At 35.4% G+C, this 26,285-nt stretch overlaps 1 protein-coding gene across 1 annotated transcript in view; it reads left to right on the forward strand.

Moving 5' to 3' along the window:
• The first annotated feature begins 227 nt into the window (after positions 1 to 227).
• abca7 (ATP-binding cassette, sub-family A (ABC1), member 7) overlaps positions 228 to 26,285 on the forward strand; it is a 69,621-nt gene continuing 43,563 nt past the window's right edge. Inside the window, 15 exon segments of the mRNA XM_030131383.1 lie at positions 228 to 356; positions 1,385 to 1,456; positions 2,675 to 2,773; positions 4,387 to 4,480; positions 6,148 to 6,289; positions 8,052 to 8,176; positions 11,702 to 11,820; positions 12,476 to 12,673; positions 13,733 to 13,825; positions 16,164 to 16,401; positions 17,704 to 17,843; positions 20,297 to 20,413; positions 21,481 to 21,678; positions 23,667 to 23,872; positions 24,732 to 24,908. Coding sequence (XP_029987243.1) covers positions 2,708 to 2,773; positions 4,387 to 4,480; positions 6,148 to 6,289; positions 8,052 to 8,176; positions 11,702 to 11,820; positions 12,476 to 12,673; positions 13,733 to 13,825; positions 16,164 to 16,401; positions 17,704 to 17,843; positions 20,297 to 20,413; positions 21,481 to 21,678; positions 23,667 to 23,872; positions 24,732 to 24,908 — 1,913 coding nt within the window. The 5' untranslated portion in view covers positions 228 to 356; positions 1,385 to 1,456; positions 2,675 to 2,707.

Consider the following 26,285-nt stretch of genomic DNA (forward strand, 5'->3'; position numbering starts at 1 on the left):
GTAAATAAATAAAACATAAACAGATACTGAAAGAGTGTGATTATGAAATATATTTCTTGTTTAAAAAAATAAAAAATAAAATAAATATATTTCTGTGCTATACACTGCGTAGTCAGGATCTGACCAATCACCTATCACCATTTACCAAAACATAAGCGAAAGCCAATAATAACATTTACCGGCTTCCCTGATCCCGCCCTCATAAAGTACTCTGGCCAATCAGCAGGCTTAGTGGGCGGGGCTGTGTCGCGCTAACCTTGCTGTTACAAACTGTGGCGAATGGAGAATCACCTGTCAATGCCGACCTGCTGTCCCAAACACGGAAAAGGACACATTACTGACAATATTACACCAAGGTAATTATTAACAACCCTCTTATAAGTCTATAGAACCGATTTTATAGTTTCTGTTCTGTTTAAAAGTGCGCATTTCACCTGAAACGGCATCACTGTAACATGGTGAGGAAATACCGGTAGAGCTGATGTAGCTAGCGTTAAATAACTAGTTTACTGTGTTTCTGTCTTCCTGTGTTATATGTTATAGATAATTAAACACAGCCTGGACACTGAAATGGAAGACAGTGAGAAAGCATTTTATATATTTCTATTTTTGTTTTTTATTCTTACATCTTTTTACTACATTACGTTCCATATTAAAAATATATTTAAATGTTGGCCAAACAAAACATACCCGGCGTTAATAGTAAACCTTAATACATGACTGATAATTTATATTGCATACATTTATTTATGTATTTATCAGGACAGAACTAATATCACACTATCGAATTGAAATCACCATATTACAAGGAAATGTTAGTACCTTTCTTTTATAGACTTACATACAAAAAAAATAAAATAAAAAAAAAGAAGAAGAAATGAGGTAAACTAAAAAAGTATATTCGTAAACATTTAGTGTGTGCCTGTTCTGATCTGCATACTTATGTAATGTAAATACATGAATACACAACAATCAGACTTACAGATGATATAAAAATGATCATTGCATTTCAAATTTTGCACCAATTATGAGCAAGTTTATGTACTATAACATAAAAATAAGGTGGATGTCACAGTCAAAAGGCAGTAACAGAGCAAAAGTGAATGCTGAAGTCCTGCAGTGACAGAGCTAATCTGTCAGGATCAGGAGGATTTCAGGATAAAGAAGGGGATTGTCTGTCTTGAGCAGATCTCACCTAACATATAACTGAACCAGCACGCACAGTAAACGACAACACAAACCTTTTGGATCCTTCTTGTCTACGAGGATTTAACTTTGTGCTTTGTATTTTTGTACAGGAAAGGGGATTAAATGTAAAGGCTTTTTGTTTTTTTCTAATAAGTTTTCTGAACAGGATTGAGCTTTACTGTCCTGTCCTCTGCAGGGGAAAAGGTCAGCTCCAGTCAGACTAAGGACAACGTACTGGGATTCAATGGTAGAGAATAATGTAACACAGGTAATGTTCCTGCACAAATGACCGACTAATTGACAGAGGTGGGATGATTTACAGTCTATCAGTACCTGCAGAAGTTTGTGTCATTGTACCAAGTTAATGTTAAGCTTCTAAACCGAAAATACTGATCTTTTGGTTAGAAAAAGCTCAAAAAGATGAAAAAAATCATCCTCATCAAGATTTTGTCAGTTTGATGTGATTATTTAGACATTTATTAATTACTTTTACATAGATTATTCAGTTCAACCACTATCCACTTTTTGTTTAAGTGGAAAATTGTTATGCAGTTATTCAAGGTTTGGAAAAAATGTCAAAAGTGCTGTTCCTCAAGGAAAGCGCAAATATTTAGCATACCACACTTTTCTTAATATATGATAGTACATTATATCCAAAAATTAAACTGATATCATTTTTATTTTAGTTTTAAAAGACATTAATCCAACAAAGTAACAGAGTGAGATGTTTGCTCAGTGTGATGCACCATAATATTAATCAAGGATTTTATTAAGATACTGATAAAATTATCAGTCTTTGGCCACATATGTTTCATTACTATATTTAATACACATCTTTCTGCTGTTTTTTTTAATAACAAATAGCATTCAAAATCATTATATTATTTGATTATTATGAAATATAAGATTAGACAGGCATATATCTTGAACATACTTATTTACACATTGCTATTTCCATTCTGAATTTATGCTGTATGCATTCTTTTACTACCTTTGCTCTTCTTAATTTACACTGTATTCTCATATTTTCTTATATGTCCAGTTGTAATTCAGATACAAATTAAATGAACAGTTCTAGAAACTAGAGATGCATGTATTTCATGCTGAGTAATAAAAAATATGGTTTTAGAGAAAAAATAAATTGACCCTGATGTTCACTTTGGCTTGGCCAGGCCCTTTATGAGAAACTGATTCCTCCTATAGTTAATCCAGGAGGGGACTATAGGTGGAATTATAAGTAAGTGAAGTGCTTTACTTTACAAGTGCAGATAAAATAAAGCATAAAACATGAAGAGAGCATTTAAAATAATACATTATTAAAATTCGTCACATTAAAATAACATAAAAATATCCGATTAAAAGAACAAAACTAAGCCACCCAGTCAACGAAATGCCTGATTATATTATTATATTATGTGATACTGAATTTACTGAAAGTCCTCCCTGTTCATGCTCTGTTTGTTGGACTGGGCGTGGTGGTTTCCAGGTTTTCGTCATGGTCAGGTAGTTGTGGACAGTGATGGGGTTCTTCAGGCGGCTCACACTCCTACTCTGGAAGAACATCACATACCGCCGGAGAAACAAGGTGAAAACATCCTCACATCGCATCTAATTTGTAGATTCTGTAACAAAACAAACTCTCTAGAAAAAAATGAATTAATTCAGAGCTGCAACATTTGTTATTTGTGAAGATTGGCTCTTTTCCATTGTCGTATACTTGATGTCAGTCTGTATAATTGACTGATTAATGTGACAATTATGAAGGCATCTTCTTAATTATCAGAATAATCAATCGATCTTTACATTTTTTTGTTTCCTAGTGTCAGTGTTGGGAAATATGCTGCTTTGTCTCTTGTAACCACAGAATTACACACAATAATTTTTTGCATATCTTGAAAGACAGTAACTGGTATTCATATATATTTATTTTACTTATATTGATAATATTTGTTTTGTACATATTTTACACGTTGATTGTTCTAATTGAATTTTAAATGTTTTAATATATATGTTTAGAGCTTTATATATATACATATACACACATGTATATATAACAGGTGTCTGGGATACAAAAAATAATGACAAATGTCGTAAAATAGTTCTATATTGTGATAAATATCATTGCATTGGTTAGTTTTGTTTAAATTGTTATCTTTGCTTTCAAAATACCTCAGATGGTTTTTACTTAATTTCTCTCAACACTGATTTTGCTTCTTTTTTTTTTTCCATGACTATTTTAAATGTTGTACCTCTAAATTTCTAAAATATTTTGTGTGCGCTGCCTGTAAATAATAATTTTTAATCTACTTTCTTCCCATCTCACTTAGGAAGAAAAATTTCCCATGACACTTTAAGGAAATATTGATGTTTATAAACTATATAGACAAAAATATTGGGACACATCATGGATTTTTTGTTTTGTTTTGTTTTTGTTTTGTTTTTTTTAATCCATGACTATGATTTTAAATGTTCTACCTCTAAATTTCAACAATATTTTTCGTGCTCTGACTGTAAATAATAATTTTCTATCACAGCTAACCATCTACTTTCTTCATATCTCACTAAAATCTCCCATTAAACTTAAAGGAAATATGATGTTTGTACAGTCATGTAAAAAAATATTAGACCATCAAAAGTCATCAAAAACAGCAGTTATGCAGTCAAATACTAACTCGTGTGTGTATCATGTGACTAAAACAGACAGAAAAGAGAACATCTAAAAGCACTGTTTTTGTCAGTTCAATGCCATAGATATTGATGGAAGAACTGAAGTGATTTTGTTTATTATACAAAAAACATGGAAAATGGATAGATATCAGCTCTGAAATTAAACTACTATGAGCTGTTTTTGTTGGTATCATTATATTTGTCCAAACAAATGTACCTTTAGTTGTACCAGGCATTAAAATGAACAAGAAATTGAAGAAAACAAGGGGTGGTCTAATAATTTTTTCCACGACTGTATCTCAAATCAGCATCAACAGGACATCTTACAGCTGTAGCCATGTGTCCCAATATTTTTTTTATAAACATTAATATAATAGTGATAATTTCTTCCCTGTTACTTTTCCTTATATTTGCATGGAGCAGCTGTTACCACACAATTTCCTCTGGGATTTATTGAAGTATTTTGAATTTGAATCTGAATCTAGATGTTTTTCTCGCCGCTCATCTCAGAGTTCTGATTATCTTCTGCAGATCCAGCTGATCATCGAGCTCCTCTGGCCTCTCTTCCTCTTCGTCATCCTCATCTCGGTCCGTCATTCACACCCTCCTTACAAACAGACGCAATGTGAGTGTTGTTACGTAACCTTTGTCTTTTCAGCCGTAAACACTGGTATAAAAAATTGCTTCCTGCCAACCAGGTCAAGAGGATTAGTGCACTTAAAGTCAGTCTTGTGCCAGACACTCGATGTTGTTGTTGTTACCGATTTGACCTTCTTGGAAACGTCCAGCATTACTCTGTTGTGTTAAAATCACATGTAGGGATGTAACGATTACTGGTATAATGATAAACCGCGGTAAAAATCCCGACAGTTAGTATTACCGTTTAAATTCTAATTATCATGATAACCGTGTTTGATTACCGCACTTTTAACACAAACTTGATCTGAAAAATGGTCAAACAATGGCTATAAGGGGCCATCTGTAATGCACATTTATATGTTTGATGTTAATATTTGAATGTTTCTGCCAACAGAAAGTACATTGTGCTTAATATTTTATTTTATTTTTTATTTTTTTCAATACAACTTTTTTAATACAACTTGGTTAAATCATTTCAGGTTGTGTATAAGACAGGAACTTTTTGAACATTTCAAGCACATTTCAACAATACTGTGATAATAATGATAACCGTGATAATTTTGGTCACAATAACCGTGATAGGAAATTTTCACATCGTTACATCCCTAATCACATGGTAACATAATGAAACATGACACAACAATACATGACATAAATAGGCCAAATGGTCAGAGACTTAAAGGTAAACTATGCAACATTTAATTAAAAAAATGATGCCTACAATCCCTTTCAATCATCACCTGTGACCCATTCGAGGTGTACGGACATGTTTGTTACCTGTAGAGATCAGGACTCTTTCTGTATTTTCTTATTTTCATCTTGTTTTGTTGTATTTGAGACTTCTTTCTGTTACATTGCTTTTTCCAGTTTCTGTGTATGCGTACAGTGGGTGCATTCACTTCAAAATGAAAGTGACAAATTAACCCTTTCGTGCACTGTCCACTCCAGTGGACAGTTCTTCTCCAGCTGTTCTCTTGTATATTAATGGGTTTTGTTGTTTTAGTTCCATATCAGCCAACACAGTGGACGCTTATGCACCATCCAATACACTCTAATTCAGATCATTACTGTAACTTTACTGTTCTTGATAAACCTGATATGCACTAACATGTTTAAGTGTAAATCAGTTGTTATTTGTTAGACAAGAAGGTTTTTTTTTTGCATATTATCTCCATGAAGTGAGTAATTACTAGCATTAGAATATGTTAAAATGTGAGAAGACATCAGATTAGCAGCATTAAAAATGTTTTTATATCACTGTCTGATATTGGGTTTTAAACACATTTCTTTACTTCAAAAATTAAATGCATGGATATTTTTGTAACTCCCTAGAAAAGAAAAACCTCGATCGCATTGTGTTTTTTCATGGCTAAACACTGAAGAAAAAAATCTTGTCTAAGGTTCTCATAATTCGTGCATGAAAGGGTTAAAATGAGATTTGTTTCCATGTCATCCAGCTACAGTTTGTACTCAACTGGACGTTTTAGGATTTTTTGTTTCTAACACCACCAGCTTCTGTTAATATGGTGTTGATGTTTGTTCTTCCAAGGTCTGTAGACTGAATTTCAGGCCACTCATACAGTCTTTTCATTGTTTGTTCTCTTGGCACTTAACGCTCTGATTTGTTCTGACTTCCTTCTCCTTTGTTTGTAGGTCATTTTCCAAACAAAGCCTTGCCATCAGCAGGCACCTTACCCTGGATTCAGGGCATTATCTGCAACATCAACAACCCCTGCTTCCACAGCCAGACCCCGGGGGAGACGCCGGGCCAAGTTGGCAACTTCGACAACTCCATGTAGGTCGACTGGAGGTGAAAACACAGGCAGAAAGACACAAAAATGCAAAATAAAGAAGCTTTTAGTTGGGTTGTATATGAGGCAAAGTTTATGGAGCGTGTTTTTGTTTCATTCATTTTTGCTTAATTTTGGACTGCATTGTTAGAGATTAGATTAGATTAAACTTTAATGATCCCACAACAGGAAATTCACTGGTCAAGGCAGCGACAGGATAAAATGCAAGAAAATATGCATGCATAAGGTAGTGCAAAAAAACACAAACAATGCAAAAAAATAATAATAGTAATAAATAATAAAACTGCATAGGCTGTCTACAGTGGAATGCAAAAGTTTGGACAAATATGTCCTTCATGGAAGAGCCATCACAAGAAAACCTCTTCTGCGTCGTCACCACAAAATTCAGTGTCTGAGGAAGGAACATGTTGACAAGCCTGATGCATTTTAGAATGAAGTTAAAATAGAACTGTTTGGCCGCAATGATTAAAGGTATGTTTGGAGAAAAAAAGGCACAGAATTTCATGAAAAGAACACCATTCCAAGTGTTAAGCATGACAGAGGGAGACCGATATATTGTTTGGCCAATATATTGCTTTTTTTTATTGCTTAATTTAGTTTTGTATGTTGTAAGATATTTGATCAGGCACCTGTGTGGGCAGCACTTGGAGTTCAGTGAATGTTAAAAGAGTACTATATGTAGGCGTATTAATAATTTAATTTATATTGCTGCAAAAAAATCTTAATTATCTGAGTGTTTCAGTTGTAATTTTACAGTCAGTGTGCTTTAAAAAAAATCTGCCTTAAATATCGGCCTCTAAAATCAGCTGTAGATATTCAGATTCAGATTCAAGTTTATTTGTCATTTCAACATATAAAAATACACAGAAACGAAATATTGTACTCAGGTCCCCGACTGTCAGCAGCATTTAGTAAAAATAGTATAAGTTACTGATAAAATAATAAAAACAATAAAATACTGATATTAAAAAAAATAACAATAACACCCCTCCTAAAAATTACTTATAAATAACAAAAAAAAAGTTTTATTTATAAAGTGCACTGCAGTAAAGTGCCAATTTAAAAGTGCATTCTGGGCTCAAAGTTCAGCAGGAGTTCATTATTGGCCATCGGCTGACCAAATTTTTAAGAATCGTCATCGACCTCAGAAAAACCCGTATCAGTTGACCTTTAAAGCATGGGGCTGGATCCATCATGCTTGGAAATTGTTTTGCAGCCAATGGGAGAGGGAACATTTTACAGGTAGAGAAAAGAAAGGATTCAATTAAACTACAACAAATTCCAGAGGCAAACATAACACCCACTGTTTAAAAAAAAAAAAAAAAAAGCTGAAGTTGAAAAGAGAATGGCTTTGTTAAATGGACATTTATTCTAAACACACCCCAAAATCCATGATGGAAGACCTGAAGAGGCACAACCTAAGGTTTTGTCATGAACGTCACAGGTTTATATCGATGTTTATAAACTATATGGTCGAAAATATTGGGACGCGTCATGGCTGTAGCTTGTTAGATGTCCTGTTCAGGCTGATTTGAGATAAAAAAAAAAAAATATTTGTCATTATTGTTTTGTAGCCCAGACCCCTGTTAGAAACGAAACACCTGAATTCAACGTGTCCACATACTTTTGTCCATATATTACTTTAACATAAGAAGCAGAATATGCAGAAAACGCACAGGGAAATAATGCGGCTATTATGTGATAACTGAATTCTAACGTCGTCCTCCTGCCTTCGTCCTGTTCCAGATTGTCTCGTCTCTTCGTGGACGCTCAGACCGTTCTGTCCTACAGCGGAAACCAGACCTTCTCTGGGTTTCGTGACCTGATGGAGAGCGTTCAGAGGCTGGGAGAGAGACCTGGAGCCTGGCCAAGTACAGTACCGATTGTTTAGGATTCCCTTAGCTGTGATGTGAAGAGGATGCTTTGACATTCAGACACTAAAAACACACTCTGGTGGAAACATCTGATAAATATTTTCTTATTAAAAACCATGGATGGACAGATGAGGTTACATGTATTGATTGAACTCAGTCTTTGTTGTATCAGAGGACGGGCCTGAAGCTGGAAGTCCAGATGTGGATGTGAGATAGGAATAGTTCAGGGACATAAAGACTCAATAAACATATGAGGGTCTGAACTTGGACTTGCTTTACTGCCTAAAATCGATATCAGTTCAGTGTATGCTTTGTTTAGAATATCTTTGCCGTTCATTTAGTTCCGTCTGAGGGTGAACTGAAGCCCTTAACAGTAATATTAACCTCCTAAGTCCAAGCTATGGGTTTTCTGTCCACATTTGTGGATAAGAGTTTCACAAAGTTATACAAAAAAAAGGAAAGAAAATTGTCCACCACAAAGACCATTCCATTAAAATCTAAATAAGTGCATCTGAAAAAACTGTTGCATCATGATGTTTCCAATATAGGCACTTTTTTAATAAAAAAACAAAAAAAGCATGTACTTTGCTGACATTTCCTGGGTCTCAGGAGGTTAATTTTGCATCCAACTCTTCCGACCCACTGGTGTTTTGTGTGAGTTTAAGGTTTTTAACATGTTAGTTCAGCTGATCCAAGCAGCGATAAAAGACATACAATTGTGTTTGTCTTAAAACGTGTCTGGTTGTTGTGAATATAGGTTCATATCAGTTATATTTATCAAAATTAACAGGGCTTGGCAGGCTTCAAAGGCAAGGTGGGCTTTTTATACATATATATATATATATGTATATATATATATATATATATGTGTGTATATATATATATATATATATATATATGTGTGTGTGTGTGTGTGTATAGAAATTTTGAATGTTAGAATCACAGTACATAAATACAAAGTGAAGAATCTCATCTATCAATGTTTACAAAGAGGAACAAGTAAATGCATAAATAAATAAAAATGAACAATATAAATATGCACAAAGTCACAAAAATAAATGCATAGTGCAATAGCATTAACCCTGTACAACCTGAACCATTAAATCATTGACAGAAAATTCCAATTCTTTGAAACCGGAGCCTTTAATGGTCCGTCTGAACAACCCAAAAAATTGTCAAATATCAATTTCCATGTATGATTTTCAATTTTGTATCATATTTGATACATCAGGTCTCAATGCTCAAATATTATTGTTTTTGAACAAACAAAAATATAATAAAATACAAACATGTCTAACAAATTGGTAGTTCCTTTTCAAAATTGTCACAGTTCTTCCTCCTTCCTCATTAGTGACAGTCTTGTAGTGTCACTGGAAAGGCCTCTGGTGAATGAACTCCTCCCCCTGGTGGATTATCTGTCATGTACATGTATCTAATTGTATACATCACGTTTTTCAAGAAAAAAAAATATCTCTCTGATCATGTAGAGGGTTTCAAAACTCATGTATCAAATATGATACGTTAGGCTTTATAGGGTTAAAATGTCTACAGACAGCAGAGCGACACTACTCAAGGGGTTGTAGATTGAAGTGTTTTTGCAATACACTCAATGGCAGATACATTTATAGCACAAAAACTACTGAGTTATTCAAACTGGCATTGAGTGGTGGGCTTTTTTTTTTTAAAGGGTCTTCACGTAGTATTTCTATGTTCAAATACTTTTTTAAAAAACCGGCCTAAACTTATTATTAAAGTGTTTAGAATAAAGATCTGTGAAGTTCTGCCAAAGACACCAGTGTATGGGATTGTGGAGATATGAAGTGAATTTATTTACAGTAATGGGGCGGGGATTTATATGACCACTAGAGGGAGTAATCAGATTCCTCAGAGATGGTTTTACCATATAAACATTTAAAATCATAGTCATGGATTGAAAAAAAAAATATCAGTGTTGAGAGAAATTATAATAAAAACAGTCAGTGAGGCATCTTGGAAGCAAAGATAACAATTTAAACAAAACTAACCAATGCAATGATATTTATCCCGATATAAAACTATATTCTGACATTAGTCATTATTGTTTTGTATTCCAGACCCCTGTTAGAAAAGAAACACCTGAATTCAGTGTGTCCCAATACTTTTGTCTATATAGTGCAAGATAAAATGAGACTTTATTTATCCCACAGTGGGGAAATTCAAGGAGGAAAGCAAACTGTAAAATTCTTATAATATTCGTATTCTTCCTTTGGTATTAGATTTTCCATGTGATAAATAATGTTCTGCTCAACCGCTGTGTACTTTAAAGGTGCATTAGTGCAGGTTATGACGGTATGAATGTAATGTTTAACCAGTTTCATTCTGATCCCAGTCTTATCAGATCTGCTCTGAACAGTAACAGTAGCAGCAGCTGATTTGTGTCAGCAGCTTTAAACTGGTGTTGAGTGACTGGATGAATGTGTTCATTTACTACGGTGGAGATGGCCCTGAACGCAGCACAGAGCGACTGTAATGTGGACAGATTGAGTTACACAGTGAACCAGACAAACAATGAATGGATGAATGAAAACAGGTCGGCCTTCGTATGCAGAAGACTGAACGGGCTCAGAGAAAGAGACGACCACAGAGAGGAAATGTGTGAATAAATCATCTGAAGCAGGGACGTCAAACTCAGTTTAGTTCAGGCACCACATACAGCCTAATATGATCTCAACTGGGCAGGACCAGTAAAATAATCACATAGTAATCCTTAAATAATGTCAACTCCAAAGTTTTCTCTATGTTTTAGAGTGAAAAAAGTCTAATTAGGTTTGACTTTAGATTAGATGTTTGATTGTTGGTTTATATTCTCATACATGATGTTGTTTTATCTCACTCCTTTATTTTTGCATTGATTTGACGGCATCATGTTACGTTATCCCTGCCCTCTTTATTCCGATTCATTTAATTTATTTGAAGTGTCATGTTTCTGCATTGTTGTACACATCTCTCCTGTTGTGTTGCTTCTGTTTTAGTGTTTTTATTTGCATCATGTCCTGCTGTTGTGCCCTTTACTTGTCTGTCAAAAGCACTTTGTAAACTTTGTTTTTAAAAGGTACGATATAAATAAAGTTATTATTATTATTATTATTATTATTATTATTATTAGATTACATTATGAGAATGTTTCCACTGTTTACATTACAAACTATCCTTTAAAAAATATGAATAACTTATTACATTAACAGATTTCTTCTCCAATAAGTACATTATTTACTCATTTAAATGCAAAATAATTGACTTCTAGACAGTATTCAGAGGACAAAGATGGTCAGCTGAGAAGAGTGGGAATGATTAAAAAACAAAAATATAAAATGTAGATGTATATCTGTTGAAGGGTAAATGGTGGAATGAGTTTAAATGTTTGGATCAATTCTGGAAAGAATTCTTCACAGACTAAAACAAACTCTATGAACTACATGTTTGAGGTTTCCCAGAAAACACTTTGAATTTCAGCAGTGCCTGCTGTGTGTGTTTCTGGTTTAGATCTTCCAGTTGGGGAATACCTGAGAGCCAATGAGACGTTCTCCTCGTTCCTCCTGACCAATGGCAGCCTTTCTCCTCAGACGGTGGATCAGCTGATGAAGGCTCGTCTCAGCTCTCAGGTGAGAATCTGCCTTTACTTGTCCTTTTCTTCTTCTCCTTCTGCCTGCTCCTCGGTCTTCTTGTTCTTCTTTCCTCCTCCTTCATCTTTGTCTTCTTCCTCTTCCTCCTCCTCCTCCTTGTTCTTCTTTTTCTTCTTTGTTTTCTTCCTCTTTCTCCTCTTCCTTCGTCTTCTTCTTCCTTGTCTTCTTCTTCCTTGTCTTCTTCCTCCTCCTCCTCTTTGTTCTTCTTTTTCTTCTTTGTTTTCTTCGTCCTCCTCTTCCTTCGTCTTCGTCTTCTTCTTCCTTGTCTTCTTCTTCCTCCTCCTCCTCCTGCTCCTTCTCCTCTTTGTTCGTCTTTTTCTTCTTCCTTGTCTTCTTCCTCCTCCTTGTTCTTCTTCATCTTCCTCCTCCTTCTTCTTCTACTTTTTCTTTGTCTTCTTCCTTCTCTTCCTCCTTCATCTTCTTCGTCTTCTTCTTCTTCCAGAAACTTAGTGTCTAATGTGAAAATGAAGGCACAGTTTTTAGTCGTATAAGAATGATTTTCTTGAGGAACCACCACTGTAGCTGGAGGAAAGCCTGATGATGAGTTCTGAACAGGTTTCAGTTTTATAGATTTGTATTTGTGTCGTAGATCTGATCAGATTTGCTGATGTGTCTTGGTTGTCGTTGCGTCCAGGTTTCTGTGGCCGGAGCTCAGCTGCAGCTGAAGGACTTGGTTTGTAACGCCTCCGTGTTGGGACAGTTCCTGACGGTAGACGGAGGAGAAGATGCCATGAAGGACCTGCAGACGCAGCTGTGTGACGTCCCGGCTGACGTCCTTCAACAGGCCGAACGCCTCTTCCTCTCTCAGCTGGACTTCACCAAGTTCTTCACGGTAGGAAACAGATGAACTTGGAGTCCACAAAGTAGAACAATTAATCACATCAACAATAAACACATCCTCCAGACAGAATGATATGATAAAACTATGTGATGATCCAGAATATGATGACCAGGATATTTCAGATTTCTGATTTCTTTTAACCCAGAAAGACCTAGTGCTACTTTTGTGGCAGTTCCAAAATTTTTTTTTTCTTTAAATGTAAATTTTCTTAAGTGACTTATCTCCGTTTATTATATTATTATCCTTTATATTTTGTGTTTTATCAGTAAAAATTATGTACTTTCCTATATTTAATTTACTTATCATGATGTTCATAAAAGCTCAGATTAAAGTTGAGGGTTATTATATCAAATACAGAGAAAACTGAAGAAAAAGTGACTTTTGCAGCAAAGATATCAATAACAGTATAATAAGATTTATCCAACTACATGGATTTTGCTGGTGAGTCAGTGTTTCCATTTTTTATTCATTTTGTTCATAATGTTGCTTATTTTCTCAATGTTATTTATTATTTTGTTCATTTTGTTCATTTCATTTATTATTTCACACATTTTTATCATTTTGTTGATTTATTATTCATTTTCATTCATTTTATTCAGTACGCTGGCTGTTTTTGTTCATTTTGTTGCTTATTTTATCCTCTTTTTTTACTTTATTTTAGTATTTTTTTTGCAAATTCTTCCCACATTACTTATTATTTTGTAGTTTTTTGTTGTTTTTTGTTCATTTAATAAAGTCAGTTATATAAAACAAGTGTGTCCATCCACTGTCGTTGATCTGACTCCATGGGTTTTACTGGTGAATCAATGTTGTAGAAGATGACGGTGTTTCCATGGTAACTACAGAGCCTCTGAACGTCCAAATGGGTCATATCTGATGACCATGAAAAGATGAAGAACTGTATTTCACACCAGTGGATCAACAGATATTAAACACTTTAGATCAGTAGATGCTTTTGGTCACTACTGGTTATTTGGGTCTTAAAGGTTGAAGGATCTCTGGTGTTTCCCAGTAGTAAACCTCTTTAAAATCTGTTCGTTCCTCCGTCAGAGAGAGCGTCTGATGTCCAACGCCGCCGACCTCAGGGTCATCAGTCGGGCCGTCACCTCCGTCTCCCAGGAGTTGGCCGTCGTCATGGACAGTGTAAGAGCAAACACACACCTGGGTTTGTCCAGTTTGTAGCAGATCCTGTTGAATCTCATGTGCTACGTATTTGTTTTCCAGAGGTTTTTTTGGTCAGGTGTTATCAGAGTGAGGGGCTTGTTCTCCTGCAGGAAACATTTTTCAATTTCACTGAATTTTGGATCATTATTTAGCACCACACCAGTGGGTAAATGTATAAAAACCTAAAGCAGATCTCAAATAAACAACTCCATCTGATAGTGGTTTAGTTAATTTTGATCTTCTACAATAATTTGTCTTGGGCGCTGCATCTTAGTCTCATAAACGCTCATAAAGTACTTATTGACAACTATATGTCATTATTACCGCCGCCAAGTGAAACGATGGAGGTTATGTTTTCATTGGGGTTTGTCTGTCTGTCTGTTTGTCTGTTAGCAAGATAACTCAAAAAAGTTATGGACGGATTTTCATGAAATTTTCAGGAAATGTTGATACTGGCACAAGGAACAAATGATTAAATTTTGGTGGTGATGGGGGGGGTGATCTGCCTTGGCAGAGGTCTGTGTTCTTCAAGTGCTTTTCTAGATAAAACATAACATCATCTTAATTGCGTGATAGAGAGTTTCTCTTTATTTTAGTGCAAAAAAATGACATTAACCCTTTCATGCATGAATTATAAGAACCTTAATCAAGATTTTTTTCCTGAGTGTTTTTATTCCTCTTTAGGCATGAAAAAAACAATGCGATTGAAAATTTTCTTATGAAAAATAAATAAATTTAAAAAAAGTAAAAAAAAAAAAAAAAAAAAAAAACATTTAAAAAAAAATAGTAATAATAATAAAAAAAAAAAATTCTTATGAACCTATTTTTCATGAAGTTGCAAAAATGTCCACTCAGCTGGACACCATGCATTTAATTTTTGGAACATGCATTTACTGATAATTGCGTGAAAACTAAAACTATTACACTCAGGGGAGATCTACACAATGTTACCAATTCATGTCAGAAACGATATGTAATGTCTTAAAACTTTAATAAAGACATGTGTAAAAAAATAAATAAAACAACAAAATCCATGAATATACAAGAGAACAGCTGTAGAATAAGTGTCCACTGTAGTGACCAGTATACATGAAAGGGTTAAATTATGAAAATATTTACCTTAACAAACTATCCTTTACAATAAAATGTGAATCACCTGAACAAATATGAACGACCTGAAATATCTAAAGAAAATTAAGTTCAAATTTAAGAATATTCTGCTTGTTGCTAAATGTTTTGTTCCTTTGTGGATCCGATCTGTAATGCACATGTAAATAATAAGTTAGAATTGCACTTATTTTTCTTAAGAATTTTTCTTTTTTTCAAGTTATTCACATCTTTTTTGTTTGGATAGTTTGTAAATGGGAATATTTTCATAATTTAATGGGGGAAGGGGGGTGTTGTACTAAAACAAAAAGAAACATTTGGAGTTTCATTATTTATAGGTTGTTATATTATTATTTTACTGGTCCGGCCCATTTGAGGTCAAGTTGGGCTGAATGTGGAACCTGAAAGAAAATGAGTTTGACATCTCTGCTTTAGATCATAATAGACTTTTCTACTGCAGTTCCACAGAAGTTTTATTACAGTTAAGACTATGAGTGATACAACTAAACATTTAATTGAAATGTAAATGACAGAAAGAAAGAAAGAAAGAAAGAAAGAAAGAAAGAATGAATCAATGTTTTGTACAATATGAGAACTTCAGTCGAACAGTGGTTTTGTAAAAAATATTTGATGTCATGCGTATATTTATCCTATTTTCCAGTGTTTAATGCATAAGTATTTAACAAGCAGTATATCTGTCTGTCAGTTTTGTTTCTAGAGTGAAGCTGGAAAACTTTTCAGCATTTTTTCACTAAACATCCTATAATTTATTGTTATGTGTTGATGTTATTTTCTATTTAATCGTTCAGCATTTTGTTCATTTTTAATCACTTTGTTCCTAGAGCAGAACTACAGAACCATGCAGTATTTTTCTAATAAAGTACTCATAAACTACTTGAAAAACTCCTCAGCTCTTTTGTTGTCATTAGGCAAACTCAGAAAAAATAAGAAAACATCGCAGACAACTACCAGTTTTCAGTTTTGTGTGGGTTGAGGACTGTTGTTAATCTTCAATAAATCAAGGCTTTTCTCATAAAATTAGGTACAAACTATAATAACTGAACTAAAACTAGTCAATTTCCAACTTAGAAATGATATAAAACTACTTTTGACCTTGTAATAGAAACTAAAAGCCAAAGTGAAAGTCTAAACGTTACTAAATATCTTTCTTTGTGTTGACCTCGTCCCTCTTCTGCCTGTTTCCGTCCAGTTCTCGTCGCTGTCCAGCTTCATTGAGATGAGCGCCGCCCTCCGTCTTCTGTCTCCGGAGAATCGGACGGCGCGGCCTCGGGAGAGTTTCAGGGCCTTTTCCAGGATCATGTGTGGTCACCCTGAGGTCGGCGGCGAACGCATCCCTTCGCTCAACTGGTACGAGGACAACGACATCAAGTCATTTCTGGGCAAAAATGGTACAGAGGACACGGACGTGGACAACGACACCAGCACCAGTAAGACACGAAAACAGATCAGGCACCGTTTATGTTCTTTTAATCATTTCAATATACTTTTTTATTTTTATTGGTTTTATGTACCCTATACTGTCCTCTGATTGTATTTTTTAATATGTAGATTTTTTCCCCTGTGTATGTTCTTTTTATTTACACTATATGGACAAAACTATTGGGACACATTGAATTCAGGTGTTTCTTTTCTAACAGGAGTCTGGGATACAAAACAATAATGACAAATGTCATAATATAGCTTTATGTTGGGAAAAATATAATTGCATTGGTTAGTTTGGTTTAAATTGTTTTCTTTGCCTCCAAAATGTCTCGGAAATTGTTTTTACTTAATTTCTCTCAACAATGATTTAGGTTTTTTTTTAATCCATGACTATAATTTTAAATGTTCTACCTCTAAATTTCTAAACTATTTTTCGTGCTCTGACTGCAAATAATAATTTTTAATCTACTTTCTTCACATCTCACTTAGGAAGATAAATCTCCCATTAAACTTTAAGGAAATATTGGTGTTTATAAACTAAATGGACAAAAATACTGGGACACATCATGGCTACAGCTCATAAAATGTCCTGTTAATGCTGATTTGAGATATAAACATCAGTTGTTTTGTATCCTAGACCCCTGTTAGAAAACAAACACCTGAATTCAACATGTCTGAATACTTTTGTCCATATAGTGTCATGTCAAGCATACTGAATTGCATTTATGCATGAAATGTGGCATATGAATAAACTTACTTTACATTTATTCTTATACAGTCGAGTTGGAAATCAGTGAAAAAGAACTTGAGCACTACTTTAAATTATTATATGAGCTTGAGAATGTTTTTATTTATTCCAGAAAATACTGACAACATTTCTACCAACTTCCAAATATCACAATTTAGTGCATTTATAGTCAGAAAATGACAACTGGTCGAAACATAAAAAAATAAAAAATAAATAAAAAATACAGCATTTTCAGAGCTTGACTGAGGCAAAGAAAAGAAGTTCACATTCTTGTCCAACCACAAAGCTACTGTTTTATTTTATAGATCAATATTTAGCAGAAAAAACACCATTTTTAGTCAAAGCTTGCATGCATTTTTCTATTCTTTCCATCATGTTAGGGAAATCCTCTGAATGCCTTGCTTGATTTGCACTTTCAAAGCTGGACTCTGTAAATCTTTAAACAGTAGAGAACCTTACAGACTGCTAAGACTGGTCTGTGTGTGCTTTTGGTGTGATGTTTAATGAAGTCTTTACATGTAAAAAATAATGCACACTGTTATTTTTTTCCATCTTGCAGCTCCGTTCTGTAAAAGTCTGATCCGAGGTCTGGAGTCCAACCCTTTGTCTCGTATCGTGTGGAGAGGAATCAAACCTCTGTTCATTGGAAAAATGCTGTACACCCCCAACACTCCTGCAGTTGTACGAGTCATGAAGGAGGTAAACACTCACCTCTTAGTTATCACCATCAACACATAAAAAATTGTACAAAAATAATCACAGTGAGTCACAAATTAGGGGAAAAAAATCAAATGAACAGAAAAAAATCAACAAAATGAATAAATTGATCAACTAAACTGAACAAAATAATCAACAAAATAAACAAAACTAAAAAAAAAAACTAAATGAAGGAAAATGTTGAATTTGAATAAAATATGAGTAAAAATTACCCCCCAAAATAAACCAATAAAGCAATCACATATTTTTCTCTTTGTTTGTGAAAAAGTGTAAGAAAATTTTTCATTTATAAAATCTAATTTCTAATTTTATAAAATCTAATTTCACGTCATTTTGGATCATTATTATTATCGTCCATCCTGGCAGAAACTTGCAGAAACTTAAAGAATCTAGAGCATGTAAGAAAAACAACATCCAAAATGGTTAATAGCCAAATCTGATCAACTGATCTGGAAAAGTTATTATGTTAGTTTTGATATTCTGCACATTGATTCTGCAGTAGTTGTAGTTTAGATGCTGCTCATTAACCTTATAGTGGTAGTGAAAGCTCCATAATGCATTATTTATTATTTGTTTATTTGTGTCAAACTTTGAAGTAAAAAAAGTAAAAAACAATAAAAGCAAAAAGTCCATTAAACACTCAAGGAAAAAAGAAACGCACCATTTTCATTTTCTCGATTTTTTCAGAACTATGACAGTTATTGCAAAATTGCAAACTACAATGAGTTCAGTACTGTTCTGAGTCCAAATGAAATGACTGTTTTCCTGGTTCCAGTTGATTGATTTGGATTAGCAATAAGAACTGTATTTGTGTATTCCTCACCCATGTCTGCTCATGAGTCAAACTCACAGATGAATTGGACCTCTCCTCAGTTGAGCACAACCATTCCCTATAAAAGACACCAAAATGGAGCAAAAACACATTTGTCCACAATGACACCACTACTGCAACCGGACAGAGATGGGGCCATTGCCGGCTGAAACCTGTCATGTAGATGTGACAGCTGATTGTCCTGGTCCTGTGCAGCGGTTGTAACAGGCGGTCGACCAGATCTGGGACGGTGGTTGGAGGAGCCGGTGGTGTGGTAACGCTCAGCAAGAAGTACAACAGTAGAGTGGTGGAGTCCAAACACCCTGGCTACAGCCTGTCTGCTCCGTCCAGCTGAAACATGCCAATGGCCCCATGTCTGTCCAGTTGCAGTAGTGGTGTCATTGTGGACAAATGTGTTTTTGCTCCATTTTGGTGTCTTTTATAGGGAATGGTTGTGTACAACTGAGGAGAGGTCCAATTCATCTGTGAGTTTGACTCATGAGCAGACATGGGTGAGGAATACACAAATACAGTTCTTATTGCTAATCCAAATCAATCAACCGGAACCAGGAAAACAGTCATTTCATTTGGACTCAGAATAGTACTGAACTCATTGTAGTTTGCAATTTTGCAATAGCTGTCATATTTCTGAAAAAATTGAGAAAATGAAAGTGGTGCGCTTCTTTTTTCTTTGAGTGTATATTCATCCATCAATGGTCATTAATCACAGAAAAAGTAATGAAATACAGTATATTTAACATAAGTGTACATATCCATCAACTCATAAACACAGTTTGAGACGGGACATGAAGAAGCAAAGGCTTATCTAGTCCTGCCCCTTCATTCATAACCATTCATAACCAGTTGTCAGCCCTGCAATGAACTGGCGACTTGTCCAGGGTGTACCCCGCCTTCGCCCCTATGTAGCTGGGATAGGCTCCAAGCGACCCCCGTGACCCTAGCGAGGATAAAGCGGGTTCAGAAAATGAATGAATGAATGAATTCATAACCAGATATATTTCCTTCATTGGCTATCTATCACATTAAATTGGAGAACAATGAATAACTGGTCAGAGCACCTTTGTATTGGTTGTATCACTATTGCACAACCATTCTGCCAGAAATAAAAATAAACAATTTATTTATTAATGATTATTAAATATGTCTATCATAAAACATTAACTTTGAGTCATGTACATTAACATCAATAAACGGTAGAAAAATACTTCCTTTCCCATTTTCTGGTAACTTATACATATATATATATATATATATATATATATATATATATATATATGAGATAGGATGTTAAATGAGATATTTATTGTATTTATTGATGACTATGTATCACTATAGAGGTTATTTTTAGAAGTATCTATCTCCATTTCATGTTGTGTTAATGGCTACAGGCATTAGTAGACTTTTTTTCTCTGCAGTTTCATTTTATTATATGTGTAATTAAAACTACAACTGAAATTGCTGTTGAAGCTTTATCTGAAACATAAATAAAAGTGTGAGTAAATCAGAGGTACTGTACGTGCAGTCTGCTGTTGCTGTAAGACAAAACAAAGCCATCAATATAAGCACATCCTTTAAAAACTATTCAATCTCGTGTCTGCTTAAGGTGAACCAGACGTTTGAGGACCTGCAGATCCTTCAGCAGATGAATAAGGCCTGGATGGAGGTTGGACCACGAATCAAGAGCTTCATGGAGACCAGCGTGGAGATTAAGCTGCTGCAGGTCAGACCCAGGAAGTTGTGATTTTAGTTACTAAGTTTATTTAACACAACCAATGTTTTCTTAAATGTACTATTGATTTAACATAATATGTCGCTTTCAACAGTGTTCATCTTAACAAAAGGACATTTCAATTTAAGAATGACTGGATCTGAATGAGCTGAATAAGATACTAAAATATTAAAAACACAAAAAACAACGTTAATATTCTGTGGAGCATATTCCCATCATAATGCTGTAAATACAAAAGAGTTGAGGGGATGAATTTACAGTTGTATATGGCACAGAAATAAAGGCAGTGCAAAATGAATCCTCCTTTGTTACATTATGACTATTTCATTCCATAAGTTTGTGTCTATTTATTCTATTTTTGTAATTTTCTTTTTTTTATTGTCCTCTGGGCCTTGAGTTAAAATTTTGTCGTTTCATGTCTTCATATTTTAATGACAATAAATCACCTTGAATGGCTCCGATGCTCATCCTAACCCTCACATTTATAGGTTTTGATGCAGCACTTCTTATAATTGAACTGATAAATATGCTTCTTTCCAGTTCTCATGAATACACACTCTATAAACAAAGGCGAAGTTACACGCATTTGCAGCACGCAATGTATCACACTGGTACAAAAAATATGGAAAGAGAAAATGAAGATAAGACATCAAATCCAGTGTGTTATACAGTCATGAAAAAAATTATTAGACAAAACAATGGTTATGCAATCCAGTCCTAACTCCTGTGTGTATCACGTAACTAAAACAGACAGAAAAGAAAACATGAAATGCCTAAAAGCACTGTTTTTGTCAGTACAATGCCATAGATATTGATGTAAGAACTGAAGTGATTTTGGTTATTATCAAGCAAACATGGAAAATGAATAGATATCAGCTCTGAAATTAAACTACTATGAGCTATTTTTGTTGTTATCATTATATTAGTCCAAATAAATGTACCTTTAATTGTATCAGGCATTAAAATGAACAAGAAACTGAAGAAAACAAGGGGTGGTCTAATGATTTTTTCCACAACTGTATGCCTGTTCATGCTGTATTTTTCTGCCTTCATGACAGGACTTGTTAAGGCGTCCAGAAGTTGCCGTCCTCGTCAACCTGCGTCTGGAGAACACAACCTGGACAGCCTCTCGGATTGCACGTTTCCTGTCCACGCCATCACCAGACACTCCACGAAAGCCTGGAGCGCCCCCCAACTGGAAGGACATCTATGACGACCTCAACCACACCATCAGCACCCTGGCACAAGTCACTGAGGTTGTACACCATAAACGTACAAGTCAATAGGGATGAGAAAGTAGTGATTCTGGTTCCATTACTGATATTAATTCTCTTATTGGTTCTCATTGGATTAGGGACTAAACCATTGTACAAATGGCTTTGTTTGCATTAACTCTTTAACATGTTGCATTAGATTCGAACAAAACTCGTAAAGGGTTCTAAAGGTGTACTTAAAGGAGTGTTAGATCTACCTGCTGCAGCCTCTGAGCCTCATTGTCGTCTAAATGTAATTCTAGGACATGGGGATTATTCATAAACTACAGTAAAGCAGGTTGACACAGTGAAATGGCGCTAGCACTAACAGTATCGATAGAACCCGGAGTTTAATGTCAGCGGATGCAACAGAGGACGCCTTGCTCTGTGATTCACGTCCAGAGTCCCTTTGCTAAGCAGCCAATCAGAGACGTTCTATTGGTGCAGTTTAATCGGAGGCTGTGGTTAAATGTTTGTACACGTTGGATGTATTTAACCCTTTATTATAACACTGGTCAACAAAAAATTTATTGTTTAAGTTTTTTGAGCTGATTTAGGATAATTTTGGTGCTGAATCCAAAAATCACATTAATTTTGCTCAATCAGGTCAACTTTCTGAACTATGCTACATATTGGCTTTTTAACATTTTTGCTTACATTTATGGGCATTTTCACATCATATGATACAAAATTCTTTCATATTTCTTGCAATAAACGAGTTCTGAAGATTTTACTTTTGCCAATTTATGATTAATGGTTTTTTTAATATTACAGGTGAATGAAATGGCTTCGACTAGAAGATCTTACAAAAATAAGCCTGACATATTCTGCTACATCTGCGGTGAATACACCATTGTACCTAACAGGAATCAAGTGATCAAATGATTTTTTTTCTCTTAAAACCTGTTTTGGGTGAGAACTATATAAAAAATCAACTGATAAAGTCACAAAAATGTCATCAATTTTGTGAGAAGATCAAATTTTTCAAAATCAAATTAGCAAAAAAACCTGACCTGATTGAGAAAAACAGATGTCATTTTTGGATTTAGTGGTGCAAAATGGTCCTAATTCAGTTGAAAAAACCTAGACAACTTGCAAAAAACATTTTTTTGTAACCCAGTGTAATGGAAGCTCTGCAACTGTTGCAGATGGTCCAAGTGTCGTCTTTACTGGTGAAACACAACCATACTTTTAAGGCTTCTGAACCAAAATACGGAAATGACCTGATGATGCATTTGATGTGATGACATTGTGGAACCAATAAGCAGAATCTTGAAGCAAACAGACCAATGATTCCAGGGAACTGAGCTACTGGAATGTGGTACTGCTTATTGATTTCACGATGTCATCACCTCAAATACATCATCAGGTCATTTCCATATTTTGGGTCAGAAGCGTTCTAAAATATGTTTCTCTACTAGAACTGGTTCTCGATTCCCATGCCTACATGTCAGCAGTCTTAATAATTACATGTAACACATGTATTGGGGCTTATAGTAGGCCAGTGTTTCTCAAACTGTGGGGTGGGCCCCCTAGGGGTGGCACAAAGGCTTGCTGGGGGGGGGGGGGGGGGGGGGGGGGGGGGCATGGGATCACTCCTGGGTGTTTTTTTGTTTCTTCAGGTTAGAACATGTAGCAGGTGGAACTAAGGTTTTAGCGTTGGAGCACCCTAAAAGTTATAGTTGCGCCACTGTTAGAATGTTGTTGGGGTTGAGGGGAGCCTGGAGATTTTTCATCCTCCAAAGGGGGGCCCAATAGAAAAAGATTGAGAACCACTGTATGAGGCATATGTGCAACATTTTCTTTTTTAAAGTGCTTTCTACAAAAGACAGGTTAGGTCGCAAGAGGTCTAATGATTGAGCCCTGAGGGATGCCACATCTCGTCTTTACATTGACATATACACTGTTGTTGTTCTAATGAATAAAGGTCAACTTTTGACCTTTAACCTTTAAATTATTCATATTCTACAGCATTCCTTTTCCTTCTGCAGTGCTTCTCTCTGGACAAACTGGAAGGATTTGAGACTGAGGGTCATCTGGTCGACAGGGCGTTGGAGCTGCTGGAGGACAGGCAGTTTTGGGCAGGTGTGGTTTTCCTGCTGCCGAACTCCTCGTCTACTAACCTGCCGCCACACGTTAGATACAAGATCCGAATGGACATCGATGATGTGACCCGGACCAATAAGATTAAGGACAGGTACTGAAGGAAAAAAAAAACACAGCCACTTTTTCCATTTAAGCCAAACTACACACTGATATTTAATCATGTTCATGTGACCTTTCTGTACGAAATATATCCATACATACAAGAATTAGTCAATTTCATCCTCAGTTTTCTGTATTACCGCAGATGGTAAAACAATAAATAAAACTAAGTGATCAGGTTGGATGGGAATGGGATGAGGATACATTTGACCAACAGCATCTTTTCAGTCACTGAACTCAGTCTATAAAGTCAGAAAAACAAAACATATGTCCTTGAATTACAAACACATGAACACATGCTCACACCTACATATTGAACCGGTAGCCAATACCTGTTCTGTTTCTGTTGCCATGGTAATGCTACGTGATGCTTATATTAATATGCATGACTTATACGTCCTCGTAACCAGAAGAACGTCAGCTAAAAACTTAATAAAGCCAATTTTTGGAAAAGATAACAATCCAAACAACAGGCACTTAAATGGACAAATATCTAAAACGAGCTAACAGTCTGGGACCAGCACATGTCATGAATAATTTGATAAAATAACAGACCAATGAGACAAACTTTGCAGCGCGAAGCTAACACTAATCAGACCGAACAGTGTTATTTCTCTACCACTAAGACTCACTGATGAAGACAAAGAGCAATAATAAAAGTGACATAACATCTGCAAAACAAGCTAAAACTGGACTAAAGCTACTCAATTCCTCAAAAAAAGTACAACTAAATGTACTTTTGAACTTGTAAAACTAACAGAAGCAAAACTGAAAACCCAGACCAAAGTCGAAGGTAAAGATGAAAGCTGCTGTGCATGTGGATTTGTTATTTACGTGTTATTTTGTTTCAGGTTCTGGGATCCCGGTCCTGCTGCAGACCCGTTTAATGACATGCGCTACATCTGGGGCGGTTTCGTTTACATTCAGGATCTGGTGGAGAGAGCCGTGAGCCGTGTCCTGACCGGAGTTCAGCAAAATACGGGCATCTACATCCAGCAGATGCCTTACCCCTGCTACGTGGATGATGTGTGAGTGTTGTCGATAACACGTTTCCACTGTTACATACAGGAAATGAGCGAGTCCAGGGAGCTTTTAACAGGAGAGTTTAACATTTCCTGTCTGGTCTGTACATTTTGGCTGTGAGCTGATTCACAGTAGGATATTAAGTGTAAGAATTGATTCTATTAATGCTAAATCAAGGAGGCAATCAGCTTTACTCTTGTGTTATTTAGTCATAGTATTTGAGTTTGTGGGGTTTTTTTTCAGGGTTCTCAAGGGGTCTTAAAAGTCTTAAGTCTTGAATTTACAAATCTGCATTTTATACCTTAAAAATGTCTTTAAAAGATATCAGATTTGATAGGGTTGGTCTTAAGTCATCTTGCCCTAAATTTGTTCACTGTATTATGTTTAAATGTGTTTGGGAAATGTCCAAGCTGCAGAGAAAGTAACGTTAGTCGACTCAGTTCCATCCATTCCAACTCAACAATTTACATTGAAATTAGGACCCAGTTATCGCTAACTTTGCAGCCCCCGGTGAGAAATGACTCAGAACGGTGGGAATCAAGGCGCTGGAGTAAATAAATAAATTTTCCTAAATTCTTGGAGTTACAAATTTTTGCCAGTATGGCTGTGAAATGGGCATTAAATTCTGCTCTAAGTAGTATTAAATTTAACTTGTAGAAATCTGTAGGAACCATCTTAGACTCTTTACTTAAAGCAAGCCTGGTTTAAAGTGAGAAATCTGCTCAACATGTCAAAAATATTGTACCAGAGAATTTTTTTTCTTTGTTTAATGTAGACCAACATCTGTCATTATATTCTTAATATCACATCTCCTTCATTCATTCATTTTCCAAACATCAGGAGAGTCATGGGGTCACCCTGAACGCGTCGCTAATTCTAGGGCTGACATATACAAATGAACAAGCATCGACTCACATGTTTGCTATAGTAAATGGTAAATGGACTGCACTTATATAGTGCATTTTCTACACCTTCATGGTGCTCAAAGCGCATTACAAAGCCTCACATTCACCCATTCACACACACGTTCATACACCAGTGGGTGACTGTTGTCATGTAAGGCGCTGCCAGGCCCTACTGCTAGTTTAGATGTAGTGTAGATGTGTTTGAACAGTGGGAGGACCCAGAGAGAACCCAGGCAACTTGCAAACATGCAAACCAGTGGTTGGATCAAACCCCAGCAGCTTATTGAATCAAATGTTCGAGTCTAGCTTTTTTAAGGGTTAAGGGGAAGAATAATACTGAATGTTTTATCTTCACTGTAAAATCATAAACTGGTGTCTTGTGGATCTGGAAAAAGAATTAACTCCGGTGCTCTTCCTGTACAATCGCTTCTGTCAGTGTATACTCATGCAGTCACTTCCAATAATGTGCAATAATTC

Source organism: Sphaeramia orbicularis, chromosome 4, assembly GCF_902148855.1.
Source record: "Sphaeramia orbicularis chromosome 4, fSphaOr1.1, whole genome shotgun sequence".
Classification (NCBI taxonomy): domain Eukaryota; kingdom Metazoa; phylum Chordata; class Actinopteri; order Kurtiformes; family Apogonidae; genus Sphaeramia; species Sphaeramia orbicularis.